The 25,462-nt window shown below is 39.0% G+C and overlaps 1 protein-coding gene across 1 annotated transcript in view; it reads right to left on the minus strand.

Moving 5' to 3' along the window:
• The window catches only part of LOC150074959 (adhesion G protein-coupled receptor L1-like), a 267,365-nt gene that overhangs the window by 174,830 nt on the left and 67,073 nt on the right, over window positions 1–25,462 (minus strand). The window contains exon 5 of the mRNA XM_090389003.1: window positions 12,614–12,871. Within this exon, the coding sequence (XP_090245129.1) occupies window positions 12,614–12,871 (258 nt within the window). The remainder of the gene's footprint in view (window positions 1–12,613; window positions 12,872–25,462) is intronic.

A 25,462-nucleotide genomic window follows, 5' to 3' on the forward strand; every position in this document is an offset into this window, starting at 1 on the left:
TTCAGTCAGTTTGGTGTGACATAAGCATAGGTAAATCAAAATTGAGAGTAGGAGTGTGCTATAGGCCTAATGACTCTGATGAGCATAATAAGATACTGTACAGCGAAATAGAATGGGCCAGTAAATCAGAGAGTCTTATAACGGGGGATTTTAATTTCCCAGATATTGACTGGAATTTGTGGGTTGGTCACTCACACACTAGCAAGGCTTTTGTGGATTTATTGGATGATTGTTTTCTACACCAGCATGTTCGAGAGGCAACTAGAGGGAGTAATTGTCTTGATCTGATTATCAGTAGTGATTCTTCATGCATTAAGAATCTGCAGATAAAGGAACCACTAGGTGGCAGTGATCACAGTGTGCTGAAGTGGGATTTACTGAAGGAGGTAACTACCATCAGAGGTAAAGGGAAGGATTTTTGCTTTCGTAAAGGCGACTATGATGGTCTGAGACAGTATTTAAATTCTATACAGTGGGACCAACTGATGATGTTACCAACAGCAAATTCAAAATGGGAAGCATTCAAGGAACTAATCTTGGAAGCTACCAGGCTTTACATACCAACAAAGAAATATTGTTCAAGGTTTAGACCTAAATGGATGTCAGATGAACTAATGAGGCATATGGCAGAGAAGAAAAATGCATGGGATACATACAAATTAATGGGTGACATGGAAGCCTATGATAGATATAAGTTGGTCTCTAACCAAGTCACAAAGGAGATTAGGCAGGCAAAGGCAGATTATGAGAAATCCTTGGCAAAGGATGCAAAGAAAAACAGAAAAGAGTTCTTTACCTATTTAAACTCAAGAAGGAAAGGGGATGAATCAGATTGGTCCACTGGATGTTGATGGTTCAACAGTTGCAGATCCTGCTCAGGTGGCTAACAATCTAAACAAGTATTTTGCATCTACATTCACACATGAGGAGTTATTCAGGAAGGGAATGTCATAGGTGAAGTAAACATTCGCAGTGAGCTAGATGATTTTGTAATAACTGAGAGGAAAGTGGAGGAGAAATTGTTGAGGATAAACATAAAAAAGGCACCAGGGGTGGATGAGATCTATCCAGTTATATTAAAGGAGGCAGCAAAGGAAGTAAGCAAACCCCTAGCCATAATTATGGGAGCTTCTTTGGACTCAGGGGAGGTACCCATAGACTGGAGAAGTGCAAATGTAACCCCAATTCACAAAGGAGGATCAAAGGCTGATACAAATAATTATAGACCTGTTAATTTAACTTCGGCTCCAGGAAAATTAATGGAGGCACTGGTTAAAGAAGCACTGCAGGATCATCTAGACAAGAATTTAGTTATAGCTCAGACACAGCATGGTTTTGTTAAGGGCAGGTCTTGTCTGACCAATTTGATTGGATACTATGATGTAGTCACAAAAGAACTGGATGCAGGGAATAACTTTGATATTATATATTTGGATCTTAGAAAGGCTTTTGATACTGTTGCACATGGAAGACTGCTGCACAAATTGGAGCAGCGTGGTATTGGGGGGGCTTAGAGAGGAACAGGTATCCTGTGTGTTATCAGACACTCAGCCTAAAACACTGATGGATCCAATATCTCTCTATTACAGAAGATTTAGGAGAAGTCCGGTTGGCCTGCCTCCCTAAAATCCACTCATGCACACCTTCTCGATGGTAAGCCCTGTTACGTCACTTAAGTGGCAACGAACGTGTAGAGTGGTTCTCTTCAAGACGCCTGGTCAGCGTGAAGAGGAAAACACCAAATCCTCCAGCAATGAGAGCACAACAATACAAACGGCCCTCAGTCCCCAGCAGCTTTCACTCTCCCTCTTACGGAAGCGAGAGGATCAGAGTGGAAGCAGAGGGTGCTAAGAATCTCTGGGTACGACCAGGCTGCCATGCACGGAAATTGAACTTGGCCTGTTATAACGTACGATCACTCATCGGTGAAGACAGGATATTAGAGCTGGAAAAGGAATTAGAAAATGTGAGTTGGAATATCATCGGTTTGGCTGAAACAAGAAGAAGAAATGAATCACTTATAAGTTTATCAAGTGGAAATCTGCTGTACACTAATGGAAACAGTGAAAGGAGTGAAGGTGGAGTTGGGTTTCTGGTCCATAAAGATTTTAAAAACAACATTTTGGAATTCAAAAGTACATCACCAAGGGTGTCAAGACTAATATTCAAGATTTCTAAGAGGTACAAGCTAAAGATTATAATGATTTATGCACCAACATCGAGCCATGATGATGAAGAGGTTGAAGAAATGTACACCGAAATTGAGAGTCTTCTAGATGAGCAGAAAACCCACTACACTATTATTATGGGGGACTTCAATGCTAAAGTTGGAAAAAGGCAAAACAGCGCAGAAAGAGGAACTATAGGAAATTTTGGAATTGGTGAAAGAAATAAAAGAGGTGAAAGACTTGTGGAATTTGCAGAATCTCAAGGACTGTCAGTAATGAACACTTTTTTCAAGAAAAGGGTGAACAGAAAGTGGACATGGAAGAGTCCAAATGGATTAACAACTAATGAAATCGACTTCATCCTCACTAACAGAAGATATATTGTGAATGATGTTACCGTCCTGAATAAGGTAAATGTTGGAAGTGATCACAGAATGGTAAGATGTACACTTGATATAGATGTAGGAAAGGAAAAAACTGACTCGAGTAAATAATACAAAGGTCTTTGAAATAACAGAGGAGGAGAAAAAGCAGTATGCACTGGAACTTAAGAACAAGTTTGAGCTTCTGCAGACTGCTCAGGACCAAGATATCGACGAGGAATATTACAACTTTCTGAAAGTGATAAAGCCCAAGAAACCTATAGGGAAACAGAAATCCAAAGAAGAAAAAATTAGTCAAGAAACACTTGTCATGATGAATCAAAGATGACAAATGAAGAGCAAGAAAAACACTGACAGGGAGAAAATTGAGTATACTGAGTTATGCAAAGCCATTAGAAAGAGACTGAGAGAGGACATAAGAAGATTTAACACAAGAAAAGTAGAACAAGCATTAAGGGAAAACAAAGGATTTAAATCAGCAGCCATGAGCAGTAATACAGAAAGACAAATGATACTGAAATTGAAGAATAACGATGGTGTACTTATAAACAGCAGAGAAGGCATAATTCAAATAGCAGAAGACTACTATAGAGAATTATACAAGGAGCGAGGGAATGATACCAGCAGTGGGGAAGATGGATTGCAAAGTAGCAACACATACGACATACCCGATATTCTTCCTGATGAGGTAGAACATGCATTGAAGAAAATGAAGAATCGGAAAGCCCCGGGGGAAGATGAAGTTACTGTAGAGTTGTTAAAATTGGGAGGAAGAGACATAACACAAAAACTGGCAAGGCTCTTCACAAAGTGCATTAGAAAAGGTGTGATGCCTAAGCAGTGGAATAATGCAATCATAGTTTTGCTGCATAAGAAAGGAGATAAATCAGAAATTGGAAATTATAGACCAATTAGCTTGTTATCCCATATCTACAAGTTGTTCACAAGGGTCATTACTAACAGATTAGAAAGAATACTTGATGAGAATCAACCGAAAGAGCAAGCTGGCTATAGGACAGGATTCTCAACTATGGATCACCTTCACGTCATATCACAGCTAATGGAGAAAGCAAATGAATATAAAACACCATTATGCCTGGCATTTGTGGATTATGAAAAGGCATTTGACTCCATACAGCATAAGGCAATGTTTCGGGCACTGGAAAGACAAGGCATAGATACTCCATATATTATGATTTTGAAGAAAATATATGAGAGTGCTACATCCTTTATTAGACTAGACAAAGACAGTAGCAAATTTAAAATCGAGAAAGGTGTTCGACAAGGAGACACAACATCTCCGAAGCTGTTTACGGCTGCCCTTGAGGAAGCTTTCAGAAGATTAGACTGGTCGCAGAAAGGAGTCAATGTGAACGGAGAGTACCTAAACCATTTACGATTTGCAGATGACATTGTGGTCATAAGCCATGATCCCAAAGAATTAGATGAAAATCTTAATCAGTTATGCACAGTTAGTAAGGATTTTGGACTAAAGATGAATATGGCTAAAACAAAAGTAATGATGAACAAGTATGCCACGGAAAGGGAAATAATGATTGAAGGAGCAGTAATTGAAAAGGTGGAGTCATATACTTATCTGGGACAAGTTATTAGCTGTAATAATGATAAATGGCTGGAAGTCAAGAGAAGAATAAATTTTGGATGGATAGCATTCAGGAAATATAGTCACATACTGAAGAGCAATATCCCAGTTTGTCTGAAACGTAAAATAATGAACCAATGTATACTCCCCACCATGACTTATGGAAGTGAAACTTGGGCACTCACCAAAAGAATGGAAGAGAAGCTGAGAACTACACAGCGAAGAATGGAACGAATTATACTGGGAATCAGACTGTTAGATAAGAAGAGAAACACATGGATTAGGCAGCAAACTCAAGTAAAGGACATTCTTATCAAAACTAAAGAACTAAAATGGTCTTGGGCAGGACACATAGCTCGAAGACATGATGACAGATGGACTAAGAAAATAACAGAATGGTACCCAAGAGGGGCTAGAAGAAAACCTGGAAGACAAAGGCGGAGATGGATAGATGAAATTCATGAGTTTTTGAGTAGTAAATGGATGGCCAGTGCTCAAAACAGAAGGAACTGGAAAGTTGCTGGAGAGGCCTTCATCCTGCAGTGGATTGAAAATGGCTGATGATGATGGTATTGGAGGCAAATTGCTGCTATGGATAAAGGGATGGTTGAGTGGCAGAAGACAGAGAGTGGTAATCAATGGACACTGCTCAACGTGGACTAATGTTATTAGTGGAGTTCCTCAGGGTTCAGTGTTGGGTTCATTGTTGTTTTCTGTATTTATAAATGATATTGATGATGGTATATCAAGCTTAATGTCCAAGTTTGCAGACGATACAAAGGTTGGCAGGGTTGTTAAGGACACTACTGATGTTACGCTGCTGCAACAGGATCTGGAAAGGTTGAGCAGATGGGCTGAGAGGTGGCAAATGAAGTTTAACATTGACAAATGTAAAGTACTACATATGGGAAACAGTAACCCCAGATCAATGTATCAACTCTGGTACTACGCTGACAATTATTAGAGAATGAAAAGGAACTGGGGGTAATTGTGCAGGCAGATATGAAGTTCTCTGAGCAGTGCAGACGAGCTGCAAGAGTAGCTCATGGTGTCTTGTCAATGATATACAGGAATTTTTCTAGCAGGGATAAGGAGGTGATTATTCCCTTGTATAAGGCAATGGTCAGGCCACACCTTGAGTACTGTATAGAGGCCTGGAGGCCTCATTTCAAGAAAGATGTAGAGCTGCTGGAACGAGTACAGAGAAGGGCAACAAGATTAGTGAATGGAACAAAGGGTTGCTCTTACGAAGAAAGGCTTAAGTTTTGCAAATTACAGAGTCTAGAGACTAGGCATTGGCAAGGTGATCTGATAGAGGTGTATAAGGTTTTGAATGGCTTGAGCATGCTCAATGCTGATGGGATTCTACCTCTTGCTCAGAATAATCACTTGAGAGGGCATAAATTCAAATTGAGGAAGGACGGATGTCGGATAGATGTGCGGAAATTTGCCTTTAGCCAGCGGGCAGTTGATTTGTGGAATAGACTTCCATCACTTGTTGTTGAAGTTGATAGCCTAAACAAATTTAAGGCTCAGCTGGACAGGTATTTCGAACGAACGGAGGGGTGAAATGGGAGTAGTGGTTGTGTTTTGTTTTGTTTTTTTTTGGCTGATGCTGAATAAGCTTGCTTTCTTGCATCATATGCCTCTACTAATGCTAATGCTGATAACGTCCCGCTCGTGAGCCATGCATTGGAAGCAATTTTATCTATGTGATCTTGATGGAGATCATTATAGTGTCTGCCATGGAGTGTCTTCTCTGCCCATCTTTCTGGCTTCATTTGTACCTCCTGGTAGGGGGGGGGACTCCTCACTTAGGTTGAGTGGGGTATACCACTTGTCTATCTTCTTTACGGCCTGGTGGAGTGCTGCAGTGTGTTTCTGGAAGTAATCCTTCAGGTTAACTATTGCTGTTTTCTGTTGCTCAATAAGGTCTATCAGGCCCCTTCCTCCTTCTTCCCGGGCAATTGTCAGTCTCTCCACGGCAGATTTCGGGTGGCGTTGGAGGCTCTTGGTCATCACTGTCCGTGTCTTTCTCATGATATCCTCTAGCTCGGTGTTAGTCCAATCTATGACCCCGAAGGAGTATGTTAGCTTTGTGCATAGGTGTTAGCTTCTTGCATAGGTGTTTATGGCTTTAACTGTGTTCCCTCCGTTCAGCTTCGCTTTCAGCAGGCTTCTGAGTCTCTGATGGTATTTTTTGGTCAGGCAGGCTTTTTAGATTAAAAACGAAATTATTATTATTGCTCTTATATTATTTCTCTCTGATTGGGGAATTCCACTCTGTGACAGGCACTGCGACCAAGTACACAGGGTGGTTGTAATGTCTGGTGTTACAGTTGGTCGAGGAAATCTCTGACTATCCTACAGGTGTTCAGGATTGTGACTTTCTGGAGTTCCTTGTAGGTATTCTCTGGGAGACCTATTGCTGCTAGGCTGCTATGTAGAGTCTTTGGTACTATACCGGTGGTTGACACGATGATCAGGATGGTCGTTACTTGTTGCATATGCCACATTTCTTTGATCTCCTGTCTTAGGTTCGTGTACTTCATGTTTTTCCCCCATGGGTTTTCAGTAGGTTGCCAGTGTTAGGTACCACTATGTCAATCAGATATGTAGTCTTTTCCTTCTTGTCCACAAGGGTTATGTCTGGTCTGTTGTGCAGGATTGTCCTATCCGTTATTATGGCACAGTCCCAGTACAGCTTGTGGGTTGGGGTCTCTAGTACTGCCTGTGGTTCATACTTGTAGCATGGTACACTTTGTTTGGTCAACTGGTATTTCCTCTCTAGATTCTGATGTATTATCCTGGCTACCTGGTCGTGCCTGTGAGTGTACTCAGTCTGAGTGATCACCTTGCACCCCACAGCGATGTGTTGGATCGTTTCTAAGGCCAGGTGGCATCGTCGACATGTGTCATCTGACATTCCAGGCTTGTTTATGATGTATTTTCTATAGTTTCTGGTGTTGATTACCTGGTCTTGGATGGCCATCATGAATCCTTCAGTCTCGGGGAAGAATGTCCCGCTTGTGAGCCATGCATTGGAAGCAATGTTATAGATGTGATCTTGATGGAGGTCACTGTAGTGTCTGCCATGGAGTGTCTTCGTTGCCCATCTTTCTAACTTTGTTTCTTGTACGGTCTGGGTGGGAGGGGGTTCCTCGCTTAGGTTGAGTGGGATATACCACTTATCTATCTTCCTTATGGCTTGGTGGAGTGGAGCTGTGTTGTTCTCAAGGTAATCCTTCAGGTTAACTATCGCTGTTTTCTGTTGCTCTATCAGGACTCTTCTCCCTCTTTCCGAGCTATTATTGTTAGTCTCTCCACTGCTGACTTCGGGTGGTGTTGGTGGCTCTTGGTCATCATTGTCCTTGTCTTTCGCATGATATCTTCAAGCTCGACATTAGTCCAATCTATGACCCCGAAAGTGTATGTTAGTACTGGAGTTGCATAGGTGTTTATGGCTTTAACTGTGTTCCCTACATTCAATTTTGCTTTCAGCAGGCTTCTGAGTCTCTGATGATATTTTTCGGTCAGGCACTTCTTGATTTTCTTGTGTTCTAACTGTTCAGCTTGCATCATCCCTAGGTATTTGTAAGTTTCTCCTTCTGTCATAGCTTCGATCTCTTTACAAGTCAGCAGCTGGTAGTTTGGGCCAACTAATTTTCCCTGGTGCAGTGTGTGGGTCTTGCATTTGTCTAGACCAAATTTCATCCTGATGTCCTTGCTGAATTCTTCAGTGATCCGAAGTAGTTGCTGGAGTTGCTTCTCGGTTGCCACGTAGAGCTTGATGTCATCCATGTACATCAGGTGGGTGAGGGTATACAGGTTCTTTCTTCCTTTTTTGAGGTTATATCCATATTTGCTGCCATTGTGCATGACGGATAGCGGGTTGAGTTCTAGACAGAACCACAGTGGACTCAGAGCATCTCCCTGAAAGATTCCTCTTATAATGGGGATTGATCTGGTTGTGATGTTCTCAACCTTAATGGTGGTACTCCATTTCGCCATTGTTGCTCATAGGAAGTTTGTCACTATCGGATTGACCTTGTAGACCTTCAGTGTCTATTAGGCAGCTATGAGGTACAGAGTCGAAGGCCTTGCAGTAATCGATGTAGGCTGTGTATAGGTTGCAGTGCTTCTTGTAGGCTTGTTCCATAACTGCAGCATCTATGGTTAATTGCTCCTTACATCCTTTGCTCCTCCGCTTGCATCCTTTCTGCTGTTCGGCCATTATGTTCTGACTCTAAGTGGTCTGATATCTTCTTGGTTATGCAGTTGGTCAGAGGGTGCCTCCGTATCCAGGTGGGCAGGAGCAGCAGTGCGTAGCACATGCTTCTTGATTAGACCGGGGTTCGAGCCTGTGCCCACCAAATACGGAGGATGTGGAAAGGTCAGGAAATGACCACCGCATATCCCCGGAGCAATATGGCCTTAGTTGCTAATGCTCCTAAAAACCAAATAACAAACAAACAAACAAAGCAGTTGGTCAGGATCTTGTATACATCGTTGGGAGGCAGGTGATTGGCCTGTATTTCACCTGATTTCATGTATCTTCGTCTTTAGGCTTCAGATATGTGACTCCTTCAGTGAGAAACTTCGGGATTGTCTCTGGGTATGTTAACATTTGAGTGAACTGCTCTGCTAGGTGCTTGTGTGTGCAGGTGAGCTTCTTCTACCAGTAGTTGTGGATATTATCAATTCCTGGGGTTCACCAGTTGTGGGTGTTCCTGATTGACTCTTTTACTTCTTCTCAAATCTCCCACTCTCTCATCTCTTGTATGTCCTTGGTTTTCTTCCGTTCTACTTCTATCCAGGGTGCTCTGCTGTTATGTCTTATTTCACTGCTCCAGATATTCCCCAAAACTACTTGATCGTCTTCTTCTTGGGTAGTCCATTTCCTGCCTTCTCATCTACACCCAGTTTCCTCAAGAAGGCTCTTTGGTCCTCATCGAAGATTCGGTTGTTTATGTTCCTCTGGAAGCTCTCTTTGTATCTGTGTAGTTTCTTGCTGAGTGCAAGGAGGTTCTGCTTCAGTGTGTCCAAGTATTCTCCTATTCTCTGATTTCTGGTCTCGTGTTTGCTGTGGACGCTGTCTCTCTTGAGGATGCTCTTCACCTTTCCAATCAATTTCTTACATATATTACCTTGTTGGTACTGGGTCAACTGACCTATCTTGACTCTTAATTTTTCTATCTTCTGCTGAAATCTTCTTTCCCAAGCTGGCAGTTCCTTCTGTTTTCGGTTCTTCTGCTGCTGGTCTCTTGTTTCTTTTCCATTAGTCCTAGTAGCTGCTGTGGCAGCACAGTATACGGCTGTGTGGATAGCTTCCAGCATTGCACCATTGTTGTCAAGGTAATGCGGCATTATTTACCGATTGAGGTGGTCTGTTACTATCCACAGGATTTTATTTGGCCTCTGGTTAGGTATCACGTGGGTTCTTGTGGGGTCCATTCCTTTGAATTCTGTTAGGGCCTTCTTCCACTTGTCTTCTATTCTGGATATCATGACTTTGTCTCTTTCCACGTCAGCTACTCTGGGTTGTATTTCTTTTTGCTGTTCCTCCTCTGGTTCTATATTGACCATATTCTTTGTGCTTTGTAAATTATCGCTGACATCCTGCTTGATTTTTCCAAGATGGCAAGAGCTATTAGGTGCTTCGTGACGATGGGTCTTCTCTGGTCTGCTAATCGCTGTTTGTGACCTGAATATCTGGATATCGTTCCAACCACTTGGTATGTAGTCACGACCTGTACATTGTTGTATCGGTCTCTAGCCTGGTTATTTCATAGTATGCTCGCATGATGTATGTATTCATTTCAGTGCTCCACTTCATGCATTGGTGTTTTCTTCCTTCCTGGGTGGTCACTAGTGCAGTTGCGCAGGAAGCACTTCCAGTTGGTGGGGCTGGATGGTCTTGCCCTTCTCTTGTGGTAGCCTTATGGGGGACAGCATTACTTGCTCGGGAGACAGTCTTCAACTTTGAGCCGACCCCTCTGCCTAAGGCCTAAACGTGAGTGACACATTTATCCTGTGCCACATTCGATGCAGTATGAATAATATTTCTCTGCGACATCATCCATCTATGGAGGTGGACTTGTTTAGCTTCGGCTTATGTCCTGTGGTTTCTTTTATTTATTTGTTAATTCTTGTGAGTGACACCAGATGGCACCAATGTCTGCCTCAGCAGTCACTAACCTTGGGGAGGGTAAGTCCAATGAGGTAACTTTTGCAATGTTTTTTTTTTTTAAATCATCATTTAATATTATTATTATATTGGTCTCCCAGTGTAATAGAGCCACATTCGCTTCCACCGAGGCAGGATTCGAACCAGGGTCCATCAGGCTGGTACTCCAGTGTCTTAACCACTGGGCCATCACACCCTTTTTTATTATTTTTAAATTTTATTATATATTTATTATTGTAAAGTTGTTTATTATTATTATTATTAGCTATATGGTACAAGGAAGTCTGAGGCTTATGATGCACCAGCCAAAAAAAAAAATCCCAAATTATCCTGTGAGAGAGAGAGAGAGAGAGAGAGAGAGAGACAAAAGTAGAAGGAAATCACCAAGAACGAGAAGAATGATGATATCCTTATGTTTTGGTTTATCCATTGGTTCCAGTCAACAGTGAAACTTTATATTTTATTTTCTTTAAGTTGTTTATGCACACTTCTGTTTTGGTTTCATTGGTTGGTCTTATAGGAAGTTTTGAACCATGAATGCCCCATAAGATTGAACAAGCCAATACAACTATTGGGAATTCACAGTAGCTGATTCCTCTATGACGAAGAGTTACTGCCATTCCCTAAAATGTGTTATTTTTATTCTTAGATTAAAAAGGATCTTCTTTTTAGATTAAAAATGAAATTAAATTAATTGTGATGGTTAATTTAATTTCCTTTTTTGTATTATTTTGTTTGTTTAATTACAGCTTGGTTAGAGGTACAGCAACTAGCTACCTACAACCAAGCACATCACAAGCTTGTTGCAGTTAGCAGCAAATTTGTAGATGGTAAAAAAAAGTTAATTTGTGTTAAAAAGTGCTAATTTCATTTGGTTAGACTAACTCCTTAATCATCTTGAAGAAAGAATTTAATAATTCCTGTAAAGTAAATTATATTAAATTAATCTTTGTACAATGAAGTGTTATATATGCTTTATCTTAATTTAGTTACATAAAAATATATGTTATATAGGAGAACCAGAAATTCTTTCTCCAGAATAGCTCCAATTTTAAGAATATGTTCTCAAAAAGCTCACCAACATGAACTGCAAATCATCAAGTACTTGAGACTGCTCTCTTTCCTAGTCAACGTTCTGCATGTTACATAACAAGATCTCTTGAAATTATCAATGGTGGCATAATCCCTTACCACTATGGCTGCACTAGTGTGAATATGAGTGATGTACGTAGGGTATGGCAAATCTGACCTTACACCACAGAACAAATTTTGCCTTCACAATGTGTTTCTCTAATATTGAACTGAATTCAAACATTTGTTTGAAAACAGTTGTGTTACTAATTTGTTTCAAATGTTTGTTTGAAACCGGTGGGTAACACAATTGGCAGATTAAACTTTTAGAGATGGCATTATATTACATTACCAAAAGACTGCTATTTAGCCATTACCTCATCTTTTCAATAAATGGCATATGTACTTTTTGGTGATGTCATGAGTTTGTAAGTAGTGCAACATCGACGCAACACACTATGAAACAAAAGTTGTTCGGCTGACAGCAGACCAACTTTGCTTTCACAATTATTAAATTATATAGTGCTAGGATAATTCTCTGAGCACCATAAAATTTAATAATTACTGTATTTTTATAATATAATTAATATTATATTTAATCAAAATTAACTAATATTAATGTACAACAAAAAACTAATTTTATTTGTTTAATCATTTATTTAATAATATTAATTATTATTTAATTCTCTCCCAGGAAAGAGAGAATGTGTAATTTTGTTTTCCTTATTCTTGCCTTATATATTGAAAACAATTTGCACCCAGATTTGAAAAAAGAAAAAAACTAGTAACCCTTCCATTCCTTAACCCACTGGCAAGCACAAAAAAAAAAAAAAAAAAAAAAACTCATGTGTAGGGGTTATTTTTAACATATTTAATGTTTTTTTTTTGCTTATTTTTAATAGAGAAAATGGAGGAAAAGTTTTTTTTAAAAAGTACCATAAATAACAGCTGTGGTACCTGAACAATTTTAGAGTTTGGTTTGGTTTGGTTTTATTGGCGCATTAGCATCTAAGGCTATAATGCGCCAAGACCACAATTTTAGAGTTCAAAAGTTGGGGGGGGGGAGTGTTCATCAAAATAACCCGTATCTGCTGATGAACTCACTCTCCAGTTTCACTACATATTTACAATTAATATTTACAATAATAACTAGAACTTAATTGCAAAGACTAAGGCATACAGGCTGAATGCTTAAACATACCTCTGAAAGTTCGTGCCATGCTTTTGAAGCTCTATTTTCCAATACGTTGCTATATACTGTTACAATGGACCCTGTAAAATTCTTTATCGATTCATACTTCTCTTCTGGATCACTTATATTAGCGAATTGCTGCTGAAAACACTGCATGAGCTCTTCAACTAGTCTTACTAAAGCATATATATCTCCAGAGATGATTGTTTCGTGGCCAGTTTTATCTGCTAACTCAAGTGATATATTCAGTGCATTTCCTTTCCAAATCTGAACAAAATTAAGCAACTTTATTTACAGGTATTAATAATTAATTATATTTTCAAATATTTATTGAAATAGAAGTCTCAAAAAATATGAACGCATTATTTTCATTGTAGATCATATTTATAATTTAACTTATCTTTTTTTTTTATCTCCGATTACCATTTTGCTCATAAAAGATAACATTTGTTATAAAAAAAATTGAAATGATACTATAATGCAAATTGTATATGACATGGTGGCTCGATGTTTGACATTCAAACAATGCAAAGCAATTTTAAGGTGTTGCTTAAATGAGTGTGAAATTCAAAGATAAGGAGATATGAATTTGCCACAAAAACCACCATTATAAAGAACAATTTCAAGAATTTGTGATAAATTCAAGATATACAGCACTGTGTAAGATGATTTCTGAAGCAAAGATCTGGGAGAACCTGCTAATCAATGGGTAAGGGAAATTCTGATATGGTGATGCAGTGATTTGTACTGTTACCATAAAAATCTGTAACGCACAAGTCACTTGTGAAACTGGAATCAGCAAGGAAGTCTGCATCACATTTTCAAAACATCTAAGTGGAAATTATGTTCTGAGACTGCTGCACAATATGAATGAATGAAGATGATGATCTCAATTATCAAGATAAGTTTTTTGAATAGTTTAAAGTGCAGATGGACTCAGATGCAAGACTGTCTGGTTGGAAGAGACAACATTCAAGGCACAGCAAACCAACATAACTGTATGTATCGATCCCCCAATAGTCTAAACATTCATGTAGAGAAAAATATTTTTACCAGGGTTACAATCTTGGCATAGTGTAATTAATCCAGACGAATTAATGGGTCACTTTTTTTTTTTTTGAAGAGACAATTAATATAATCCACATGCTTAATGTATCCACTATGACTTCATTTTTCAGCTATATGGGGATGAAATTGTTAATAGGATGGACACCCCCACATTACCATAAAGATGTCAGGGCCTATTTTGATATAATCATTTCACTGATTTGTGGAGATGCCAACAAAGAAATGTCACATATCACCCATCTCAACTTAATTAAACCACATTTGACTTCTACCTTTGGAACTACCTGAAAGACTGCAGTGTAAGGCAGAAAAACAGCCATCAACAATTAAAGAATGAAATTAAACAAACATATGAAGCTAACATGATATGTTGAATCATGTACGTTGTGCTTTTTTTTTTTTTTAATGGTAACCACCAAACATGAAAGGGGTAGTGGAACCTATAATATCCTAGTGACTTGTATTAGTTGACAAGGCTGGATACCTGTTGATGTTGGACTATAAATTTTGTTGAGGTAATTTTCAGGAAATACAGGCAGTTCGACTTTACGAGCTAATTCGTTCCTAGCGTGCGCTCGTAAAGCAGAAATTTATTTCCCATAGAAATAAGGTTAAAAATAGGGGTAAGTTATCAACAATGAAATCAGTCAGCTAATTAGTTTATGTTTAAACAATGATTGGGATTTATTCAAAGAAATGAAAATGTAGCCTGTAAAATCAAACAAATTATAATAATTGAGAAATTATTTATGACTTACAAATGTTAAAGAATGTTTATTCTTCATCATCAGCGACAAAATGCACACTCGTTGATCACTTTATTATTGGCTCGGCACTCGTTGGTTTGCTGCATAAGGAGTCATCTTCTTCAGAAATGCTTCAAGAGGCGTTTATTTCCAAGATAATCTTCTCTTTTCTTTATAAATTTCAATAGCATGCAAAAGCATTTTTATGGTGGAATGCACAAATTGCAACTAACACGATTTGCACGGAGTAACAAGTTTACGAAGCTTAAAAAAAAAGGAATGAAGAGAATATTCTGAAAATTTATTTATGTTTTTTATACGATTGAAGATTTCAGTAAAGGGCAAACAGATTTCACCATAATAACGTAAAAGCCCACGCAATTCCAGTTATCGGTATTTCCACAAATGCAATAACATTGAGTTTACTACCCATTGTTGTCTTTGTTGGTTTGTTGTTTAATGGCACAAGGGCTGCTAAGGCCATATTGTGCCTTTACTACCCATTTATAACTGCTTGGATTAACAGAAAAGCCCAATAAACTGAAAAGTGCAAATTGTTTTTATTGTTTTATGGTCGTGACTTCCAGAAATGCTTTAGAAAAATATCACAAAACTGTTCAAAATTGGTTCTTATAACATATGATAATGATGAAAGTACAGTCCATTTAATGATTTGATAATGATATTGGTAACTAATACAATTTACACCATAAAAACGACCTTTTAGGGAGTTATATAGCAAAAATTTGAACTTCCGAGGTCGGGGGATTAATTACCAAAAAACGATGTGTTATTGGGTTAACATTACATTTTCGCGATACGATGGTAATGGATTAATATTATAAAGTGGGGTACACTGTATTGTATAGCTACTTGCGTGGTTTGAAATGCGGTATTTATGAATGTTTAACATTCATTTTTTGCAATTAATGTTCATATTTTCGATTTTGTTGATACTTGAAAAAATAAAATAAAAACTCGTAAACCCGGGAACTCGTAAAGCGAGAACTGCCTGTACATGAGAATAGAACCAAAGGGATGAAGAATAAAAATTAGTTAAATGTGTCTGAAGTTTAAGTGTGTATATATACATACAGGTAGCCCTCAATTTACATCGGGGTTAGGTTCCTGGGGGGGGGGGGGAGGTGCAAATGGAACCCTTTATATAATGGAGTCAATTGAAAATCACAGGGTTAGGTTCCGGGCACCAAAAAGTTTACCTACCACTTTGCATCGATTGTTTAATTTTATTAGCATTCGTCATAGTTGTAGTAATAGTCGATGGAGGCATATTCATATCCCTACATGCATTAGGGCGGCTTTCATCAGATTCTATCCTCTGAATATTGCACTAGGATTCAATTAACTACTTTTACCAGACATGGATGGCATGTCTTTATTCTATTAAATTAAAAACTTTATAACATGATTTATTAATAGGACAATTAATAAAAAAAAATGTTAGTGTAATAAATTTCCTACACATGTAAATAGCGTAAACAACAACCAACTGAATGCTTCACCGCATGGACCTTTACTACCCGCATCCACGAGTGGTTTACTTTAAAGGCAGGAATCTTTCTTGTCTCCGATACGAATGCGCTAATTGCTGATTGGCTCAGATTGTCCTAAATCACGTAACAGTGATTTAGGACTGTAACAGTGCACGATACATAACACAGTATGATGCCGATAAAATTTGTCTGACGATTTTAAACTTTTAATTTATAAAAAAATTGCAAAAATAAATAAATAAATATGGTGTTGTGGTTAGTAATCGGTGCTTTTGCGAATCGGTGCAAATCGAGGGCTACCTGTATATATTTGAATACACTAACTGGCCTGTAATTACTCGTGTCACTACACTTAATCAACTCGCCTCCATATATATATATGGAGGCGAGTTGATGCATGTAATACATGCATCAACTCGCCTGGGCTGCTAGAGAGGAAAATGGTGGAATTACAGTTGATTAAGTGTAGTGAAGATGAACATGGGATCAGCTGACTTTCTCAGAGATACAGAACAGAATTTAGTTTCAAAAGACTGATTTAAAGTTACTCTCCTCCCTCACACACCTGGGGAGACACATTTACCACTTTCATGAGTGATGCATGTAGGTTCATGTTAAACAAAAGTTCTTGGAGCATTTGGCAGCCTGTGACAGCAACTTTCTTGAGCACATATGGGCTACAGGTAGTGAATTTCAAACAATGAGCTCTCATGGAATGGAATTTTGTGAAATTTAAGTTTTCTAAAAATTAACACTTGGTAAATAAAACTTTTTAAATATTAAATTTTCTTATTTTGAATTGAATTGTAGTAGTAGTGGTATTTGATGCAAGAAAGCAAGTGTATGAGCTTATGCAGCATCAGCCAAAAAAAAAAAAAAAAAATCGCACCATTCCCTCCAAATGCCTGTCCAGTTCCTCCTTAAATTTATTCAACCTATCAACTTCCACAACGACAGATGGAAGTTTGTTCCAGCAATTAACCACCCGATGGCTAAAGGCAAATTTCTGCACATCTACTCTACATCTGTCCTTTCTTAATTTGAATTTATGTCCCCTTAGGTTCGTAATCTGAACGAGTGGAAGGATCCCATCAGAATTCAGCGTGCTCAACCCATTCAAGGCCTTATACACCTCAATCAGATCACCACACAGGTACCTAGTCTCAAGCCACTGCAATTTGCAGAACTGAAGCCTCTCTTGGTAAGAGGATCCCTTCATTCCCCTCACTATTCTTGTCCTTCTCTGTACACGCTCAAGAAAATCTACATCCTTCCTAAAATGAGGACTCCAGACCTGTACGCAGTACACAAGGCGTGGCCTGACCATTGCCTTATATAGAGGGACAATCACCTCCTTCTCCCTGCTAGCAAAATTCCTATATATCATTAACAAAATCCCATGACCTGCCCTGGCAGCCTGTCTGCATTGCTCAGAAAACTTCATATCTGACTGCACAATTACTCCCAGGTCTTTTTCATTTTCTACCACCTTAAGTGTAGTACCACACAGTTGGTATGTTTCTCTGGGGTTACTTCTGCCCATATGCAGTACTTTGCATTTGTCAAGGTTAAACTTCAGTTGCCACTTCTTAGCCCATCTGCCCAAATTATCTAGATCCTGTTGCAGTAGCACACTGCCATTACAGTCGTTAACAACCCTGCCAACCTTTGTATCATCTGCAAACTTCGACATTAAGCCTGATATACCTTCATCAATATCATTGATAAATATACAAAGCAACAGTGGACCTAACACCGAACCCTGTGGGACTCCACTAATAACATTAGTCCACGAAGAGCAGCACCCATTGATTACCATCCTCTGTCTTCTGTCACTTAACCATCCTTTTATCCATTGTAGCAACTTACCCTTAATACCATTCTGCTCCAATTTGTACAATAGTCTTCCATGCGCAACAGTGTCAAAAGCTTTCCTGAAATCCAAATATATGATATCAAAATTATTTTTTCCATCCAGTTCCTTTGTAACCACATCATAATATCCTATCAAATTTGTCAGACAAGACTTTCCCTTAACAAACCCATGCTGTGTCTGAATTATTGCTGCAGTCTTGTCTAGATGATCCTGCAATGCATCTTTAACCAGTGACTCCATTATTTTACCCGGAACAGAAGTTAAACTAACTGGTTAAAATAATTACTCGTGTCACCCTTCGATCCTCCTTTGTGAATTGGGGATACATTTGCACATCTCCAGTCCGTGGGAACCTCCCCTGAGTCCAAGGATGCTCTCATAATTATGGCTAAGGGTTTGCTTAGTTGCTTTGCCGCCTCCTTTAATATCACTGGATAGATCCCATCCACTCCAGGTGCTTTTCTTATGTTTAACTTCAACAATTTCTCCTCCACTTTGCTCTCAGTTATTACAAAATCATTAAGTATCCTGCTACAATTTGATAACCTTCTGCCATTTACAAACCTTAATAACTCCTCATGTGTGAATGTAGATGCAAAATACTCATTCAGTTTGTTTGCTATCTGAGCAGGACCATCAACAGTCGAACCATCGATGTCAAGTGGACCAATCAGATTCATCCCCTTCCTATTAGCATTAGAATGAAATTAATGTCAAAAATCAAATCAGAATGTGACAAAAATCCTGAAAAATTAAACTGTTAACTTTTTTTACCAATAATATCCTATAAATAAATAGATGTATGGGATATTACTGTACATGATTCTGTTTCATTAACTTATAGATCAAAATTCAAGATTTTTATTCAAGTTCAGCTTTTGTATGGCCAAACATGCTAACCAGTACAAGCTGTTTTTCAATTTTCATAGCTTACTGCCATTTATCATAAACTACATCTACAATTATTTGGAGATGCTTATGAAAGAAGTAGCTGTTTGAAAATCTCTAAGCAGTTCACTGCTTAGCAATTGGTAACTTTGTAGCATAACCTGTGTACATTTGTATCTCTTAGTTTAATGTGATATTCTCAAATGAAATTTAATTTAAATGGAAATCATGCCTCAGACTAGAGCAGCAAAGCAAATATCTCAAAGAAGTTATGAGTACTGTGACTCAGAGGGCAGTTCTCCTCTGAATCAAATATCTGGATCAGGATGTGATATAGGGTGTGTGTGTGTGTGAATTAAGTGGAAACTCAATATCTTAATGGGTGTTTGTGAGAACTTCAAGAACAGGACTCTTACTCTCAAATGAATAAAAAGTGGGGTATTATCAAGCTCTCAGCCACCTCGACACCAGCATTTATGCTCATGCATCAGACAACATAGCAATGATCTCAGTGGAAGAAACTGCTGCTCCTACAGGAGTTAGCTATTGTCAGGGAAACAGGAAATATATTGTGCAAAAACAATAGGGGGAATAGGACTGGGATGTCTGCAAGGGAGCAAGAGTTCATGACGTAGAGCAATTATAACCTTTTAAGGGTGCAAAAGGTGATATTGTACACATTAGCACTAATGATATTAAGAACAGAAGATCTAAGGATTTACTTAACAGATATAAGGCAAAGTTGAGAAAAATAAGTTGCACTTCTGCACAGACATGATTGTCAATCAACTCAGCCCTGGAAAGAATGTGCAATGCTCATGAGGTAGAACTTTTCTGAAAATGGTCTGTGGCTTGTTAATAAGATACTGTTTTTACAGATGGAATACAATTAAATAGAACGATGCAAGAACATTCGCTGATGCTGTTGAGGCAGTGCTAGGTTTGTTTGTTATTTGGTTTTTAGGAGCATTAGCAACTAAGGCCATATTGCTCCGGGATTGCGGTGGTCATTCCCTGACCTTACCGCATCCTCCGTATTTGGTGGTGACGGGCTCAAATCCCAGTCTAATCAAGAAGCATGTGCTACACACTTCTGCTCCTTCCCACCTGGCTACAGAGGCGCCAGTGCTAGGTAAGTGAGCCAGAAAACTGCTAGCTTCTGGGAAGGAAGGGCAGAGTACAAAGACTAATAGTTTCATAGCAGCCATAGGTAGAGGTGAAACTGATTGTTGTGCTACTTCTATTCGGATGCACTGCAGCCAGAAAACAGCTTTCAGGATTTCAGTGCCTGCTTGAAGCCCTCATGGGACAAGCAATTGCACAGAATGCATTACAGATATTAGGAGCAAATATGTTGAACATATATTTGTTTGTATACTAATGCTAGCAGTATAGTAAATAAATTTCCGAAATTCGAAATTATTAGTCGGATCACCAAATGCAGGGATATCGGAAAAATAGCGCACCCAGTGTTGACATAGGTGGTCAGTGCACTGTTCAGTCAGTTTGGTGTGACATAAGCTATGGGTGGGGGGAGAAATTAAGGGTATGGATATGTTATAAGCGAAATGACTGTGATGAGTATAATGAAGAGGTATACAGAGAAACAGAGTGTACGAGTAAATCAAAATGTCTTATAATGGGGTACTAACATTTCAGATATTGACTGGAACTTGTGGGCTGGTCACTCGCAGGAACCTTTCAGGATTTACTGGATGATGGCATTCTACACCAACATGTCAGAAAAGCAACAAGAAAAGTCAATACTCCTGATCTGATTATCAGCAGTCGCTCTCTGTGCAATAAGAATCTACAAATAAAAGAATCATTAGGTAGCAGTGATCAGAGTGCACTGACAGGGATATAAAAAGTTGTTAACTACCGTAAAGGAAGGAATTTTGCTTTTATAAAGGTCCACAATAGTGACTATGATGACTACAACAGTCTTAGACGATTGCAGTCTAAGACTGTTGAATCTTAGTTAAATCTGTTAAATTATTTTCAGTAGTACCAACTCATAATATTACCAAATGCAAATGATAAATTAGCATTATTAGAGGCATATGATGCAAGAAAGCAAGCATATATAGCATCAGCCAAAAAAAAAAAAAAAAAAAAATCCCCGTTTCACCTGTCAACTACAACAATGACAGATGGAAGTTTATTCAAGCAATCAACCACCTGCTGGATAATGGCAAATTTCCACACATCTATTCTACAACTATCTTTCCTCAATTTGAATTTATGTTCATTTCAAGTGTGGAACCTGAGCAAGAGAATGAATCCCATTAGCACTGAACTTGCTGAACCATTTAAGGTCTTATACACCTTAATCAGATCAACTTTCAGGAGCCTCATCTCCAGACTCTGCAATTTGCAGAACTTAAGCCTTTCTTGGTAATTAGCCTTTCCACTCACTAATCATGTTGCTCTTCTCTGTTCTCATTCCAGGGGATACATGTTTCCTAAAATGAGGCCTCCAGATCTGTATGCAGTACTCTAGGTGTGGCCTGACCCAATGGTCAGGCCACACCTAGAGTACATTGCCTTATACAAGAGGACAATCACCTCCCTATCTCTGCTAGCAGAATTCCTAAATATCATTGACAAGACCCCATGAGCTACTCTTGCAGCCTTTTTGCACTGCTCAGAAAACGTCATATCTGACTGCACAATCACCCAACAGGTGTTTTCTATTCTCCACTACCCTGAGTGTAGTACCACACAGTTGGTATGTTACTTTGGGGTTACTGCTACCCATAATATGCAGCACTTTGCATTTGCAATGTTAAACTTCAGTTGCCACCTCTCAGCCCATCTGCTCAACTTTTCCAGATCCTGTTGCAGTAGTGCTATCCTTCCTGTCATTAACAACTCTACCAACCTTCAAATTTTACAGTCAGCCTATATACTTTTCTCAGCTTCACCGTAGAGTTGGGCTAAATTGATATAAAATACCTATAAATACACTCCTCTACTTATGTAGAAAGCACAAAGCTTCTCAAAATTAATAAAAATATTGTACATCGAAAATATATCGACAGTTTTGAACCATGTGTGTGAAGTGCCAAAATCAGCTGCCATGTACAGTGGACCCCTGCTTTATGATATTAATCCATTCCAGAGACATCATCGTATTGTGAAAATATCAAAATATCATAACTCTTGCTTATTTTTGTTCTTCTATATTGTATCTTGTTTATACGCTATACAGTACTATTTACAGGTACTACATTAAATTACTTTTGAATAAATACTGTACTCTACATTATTATTCATTGTTTTTTTTTCAGCCTCATTTAACTTGGTTAAAAATCATAAAATGCTGTAAACAATACCGTACATACAGCCTGATGAAGTTTGTTGAGGGTTATATTCTCAGTCAGTTGTACTGTATTGTACATGTATTTAGTACAGCAGGCCCTCGTTATAATGCGGTTCGCTTTATGCTGTTCTTATATTAATAATCCGTATCCAACTATAATGCTGTTATAGTTGGATACGGATATAAGGATATCCGTATCCAACTATAATGATAGGTGGAATAGGACCAGGGTATGTCTGCCAGGGGCAAAGGTTGATGACGTTGTAGAGCGGATATCATCTTTTAAGGGCACAAAAGGTGATATAGTTGTACACGTTGGCACTAATGATATTAAGAGTAGGAGACCGGCGGAATTACTTAGCAAGTACAGGTCACTGTTGAAAAAAGCCATGAATTAGGTTGAACTTGAAGTGTCTGCAATTCTGCCCAGACACGATAGGAGGGAGTATATGATGAGAGACTTGTCGATCAATTCGGCCCTGGAAAGATTGTGCAAGGCTCAAGGGGTAGAATTTTTTTCAGCCTGGACTGTACTTGTTAACAGGAGAGATTGCTTCTACAGGGATGGGATACACTTAAATAGAAAGGGTGCAAGAATATTTGCTGATGCTGTCGAGGCAGTGTTAGGTGGGTCGGAAAACTGCTAGTTGGGGGGGATACAAGGACTAATAGATTAACAGTAGCCACTGGCAGAGGTGGAAGTGATTCTTGCACTGCTTCTATTCAAATGAGCAGAAGTCTGAAAACAAGACACAGGATATTACAGAGACTGCTGGTAGTCATTGCGTTACAAGTAAACACATGGGTTGTGTTAGGGTAGCTAAGAATAGAAACAGGTGCATGTTATACCTGCGTGTACACCAATGAATCTAGGAGTTTGGTAAATAAATTTGATGAATTTGAGGTATTGCTCAAAACATCAAAGGCAGATATTGTTGGGATATCAGAGACGTGGTGTCACACAGATATAAGTAATGCGGAACTGGAATTTGGGGAATACAATGTATATAGAAAGGATAGACAGGACAGGAGGGGAGGAGGGGTTATGCTATTAATTAAGACACACATAAAGTCAAAGGAAGTGAAGCCAGTTGACATCGATGGACAGGGCAGTGTCGAGTCAGTTTGGTGTCACATAAGCATAGGGAAATCAAAATTGAGAGTAGGAGTGTGCTATAGGCCTAATGACTCTGATGAGTATAATAATATATTGTACAGGGAAATAGAGTGGGCCAGTAAATCAGAGAGTCTTATAATGGGGGATTTTAATTTCCCAGATATTGACTGGAATTTGTGGGTTGGTCACTCGCACACTAGCAAGGCTTTTGTGGATTTATTGGATGATTGTTTTCTACATCAGCATGTTCGTGAGGCAACAAGAGGGAGCAATACTCTTGATCTGATTATCAGTAGTGATTCTTCATGCATTAAGAACCTGCAGATAAATGAACCACTAGGTGGCAGTGATCACAGTGTGTTGAAGTGGGATTTACTCAAGGAGGTAACTACCATCAGAGGTAAAGGGAAGGGTTTTTGTTTTCGTAAAGGCGACTATGATGGTCTGAGACAGTATTTAAATTCTATACAGTGGGACCAACTGATGATGTTACCAACAGCAAACTCAAAATGGGAAGCATTCAAGGAACTAATCTTGGTGGCTACCAGGCTTTACATACCAACTAAGAAATATTGTTCAAGGTTTAGGCCTAAATGGTTGTCAGATGGACTAATGAGACGTGTGGCAGAGAAGAAAAATGCATGGGATACATACAAATTAATGGGTGACATGGAAGCCTATGATAGATATAAGTTGGTCTGTAACCAAGTCACAAAGGAGATTAAGCAGGCAAAGGCAGACTACGAAAAATCCTTGGCAAAGGATGCAAAGAAAAACAGAAAGGAGTTCTTTACATACTTGAACTCGAGAAGGAAAGGGATGAATCAGATTGGTCCACTGGATATTGATGGTTCAACAGTTGAGGATCCTGCTCAGGTGGCTAACAATCTAAACGAGTATTTTGCATCTACATTCACGCATGAGGAGTTATTCAGGAAGGAGAATGATGTAGGTAAAGTAAACATTGGCAGTGAGCTGGATGATTTTGTAATAACTAAGAGGAAAGTGGAGGAGAGATTGTTGAGGATAAACATAAAAAAGGCACCTGGGGTGGATGGGATCTATCCAGTTATATTAAAGGAGGCAGCAAAGGAAGTATGCAAACCCCTAGCCATAATTATGAGAGCTTCTTTGGACTCAGGGGAGGTACCCATAGACTGGAGATGTGCAAATGTAACCCCAATTCACAAAGGAGGATCAAAGGCTGACAGAAGTAATTATAGACCTGTTAGTTTAACTTCTGTTCCAGGTAAATTAATGGAGGCACTGGTTAAAGAAGCACTGCAGGATCATCTAGACAAGAATACAGTTATAGCTCAGACGCAGCATGGTTTTGTTAAGGGCAGGTCTTGCCTGACCAATTTGATTAGATACTATGATGTAGTGACAAAAGAACTGGATGCAGGGAATAACTTTGATATTATATATTTGGATCTTAGAAAGGCTTTTGATACTGTTGCACATGGAAGACTGCTGCACAAATTGGAGCAGTGTGGCATTGGAGGCAAATTGCTGCTATGGATAAGGGGATGGTTGAGTGGCAGACGACAGAGAGTGGTAATCAATGGACACTGCTCAACGTGGACTAATGTTATTAGTGGAGTTCCTCAAGGTTCAGTGTTGGGTCCATTGTTGTTTTCGGTGTTTATGAATGATATTGATGATGGGATATCAAGTTTAATGTCTAAGTTTGCAGATGATACAAAGGTTGGCAGGGTCGTTAAGGACACTACTGACGCTATGCTGCTGCAACAGGATCTGGAAAGGTTGAACAGATGGGCTGAGAGGTGGCAAATGAAGTTTAACATTGACAAATGTAAAGTACTACATATGGGTAACAGTAACCCCAGAGCAATGTATCAACTCTGCGGTACTACACTGACAGTGGTGGAGAATGAAAAGGACCTGGGGGTAATTGTGCAGGCAGATATGAAGTTCTCTGAGCAGTGCAGACGAGCTGCAAGAGTAGCTCATGGTGTCTTGTCAATGATATACAGGAATTTTTCTAGCAGGGATAAGGAGGTGATTATTCCCTTGTATAAGGCAATGGTTAGGCCACATCTTGAGTACTGTATACAGGTCTGGAGGCCTCATTTCAAGAAGGATGTAGAGCTGCTGGAACGGGTACAGAGAAGGGCAACAAGATTAGTAAATGGAACAAAGGGTTGCTCTTACGAAGAAAGGCTTAAGTTTTGCAAATTACAGAGTCTGGAGACTAGGCACCAGCGAGGTGATCTGATAGAGGTGTATAAGGCTTTGAATGGTTTGAGCATGCTCAATGCCAATGGGATTCTTCATCTTTCTCAGAATAATCACCTCAGAGG

This window comes from Mastigoproctus giganteus, chromosome 14 (genome assembly GCF_048544385.1).
Source record: "Mastigoproctus giganteus isolate SK-2022 chromosome 14, ASM4854438v1, whole genome shotgun sequence".
NCBI lineage: Eukaryota > Metazoa > Arthropoda > Arachnida > Uropygi > Thelyphonidae > Mastigoproctus > Mastigoproctus giganteus.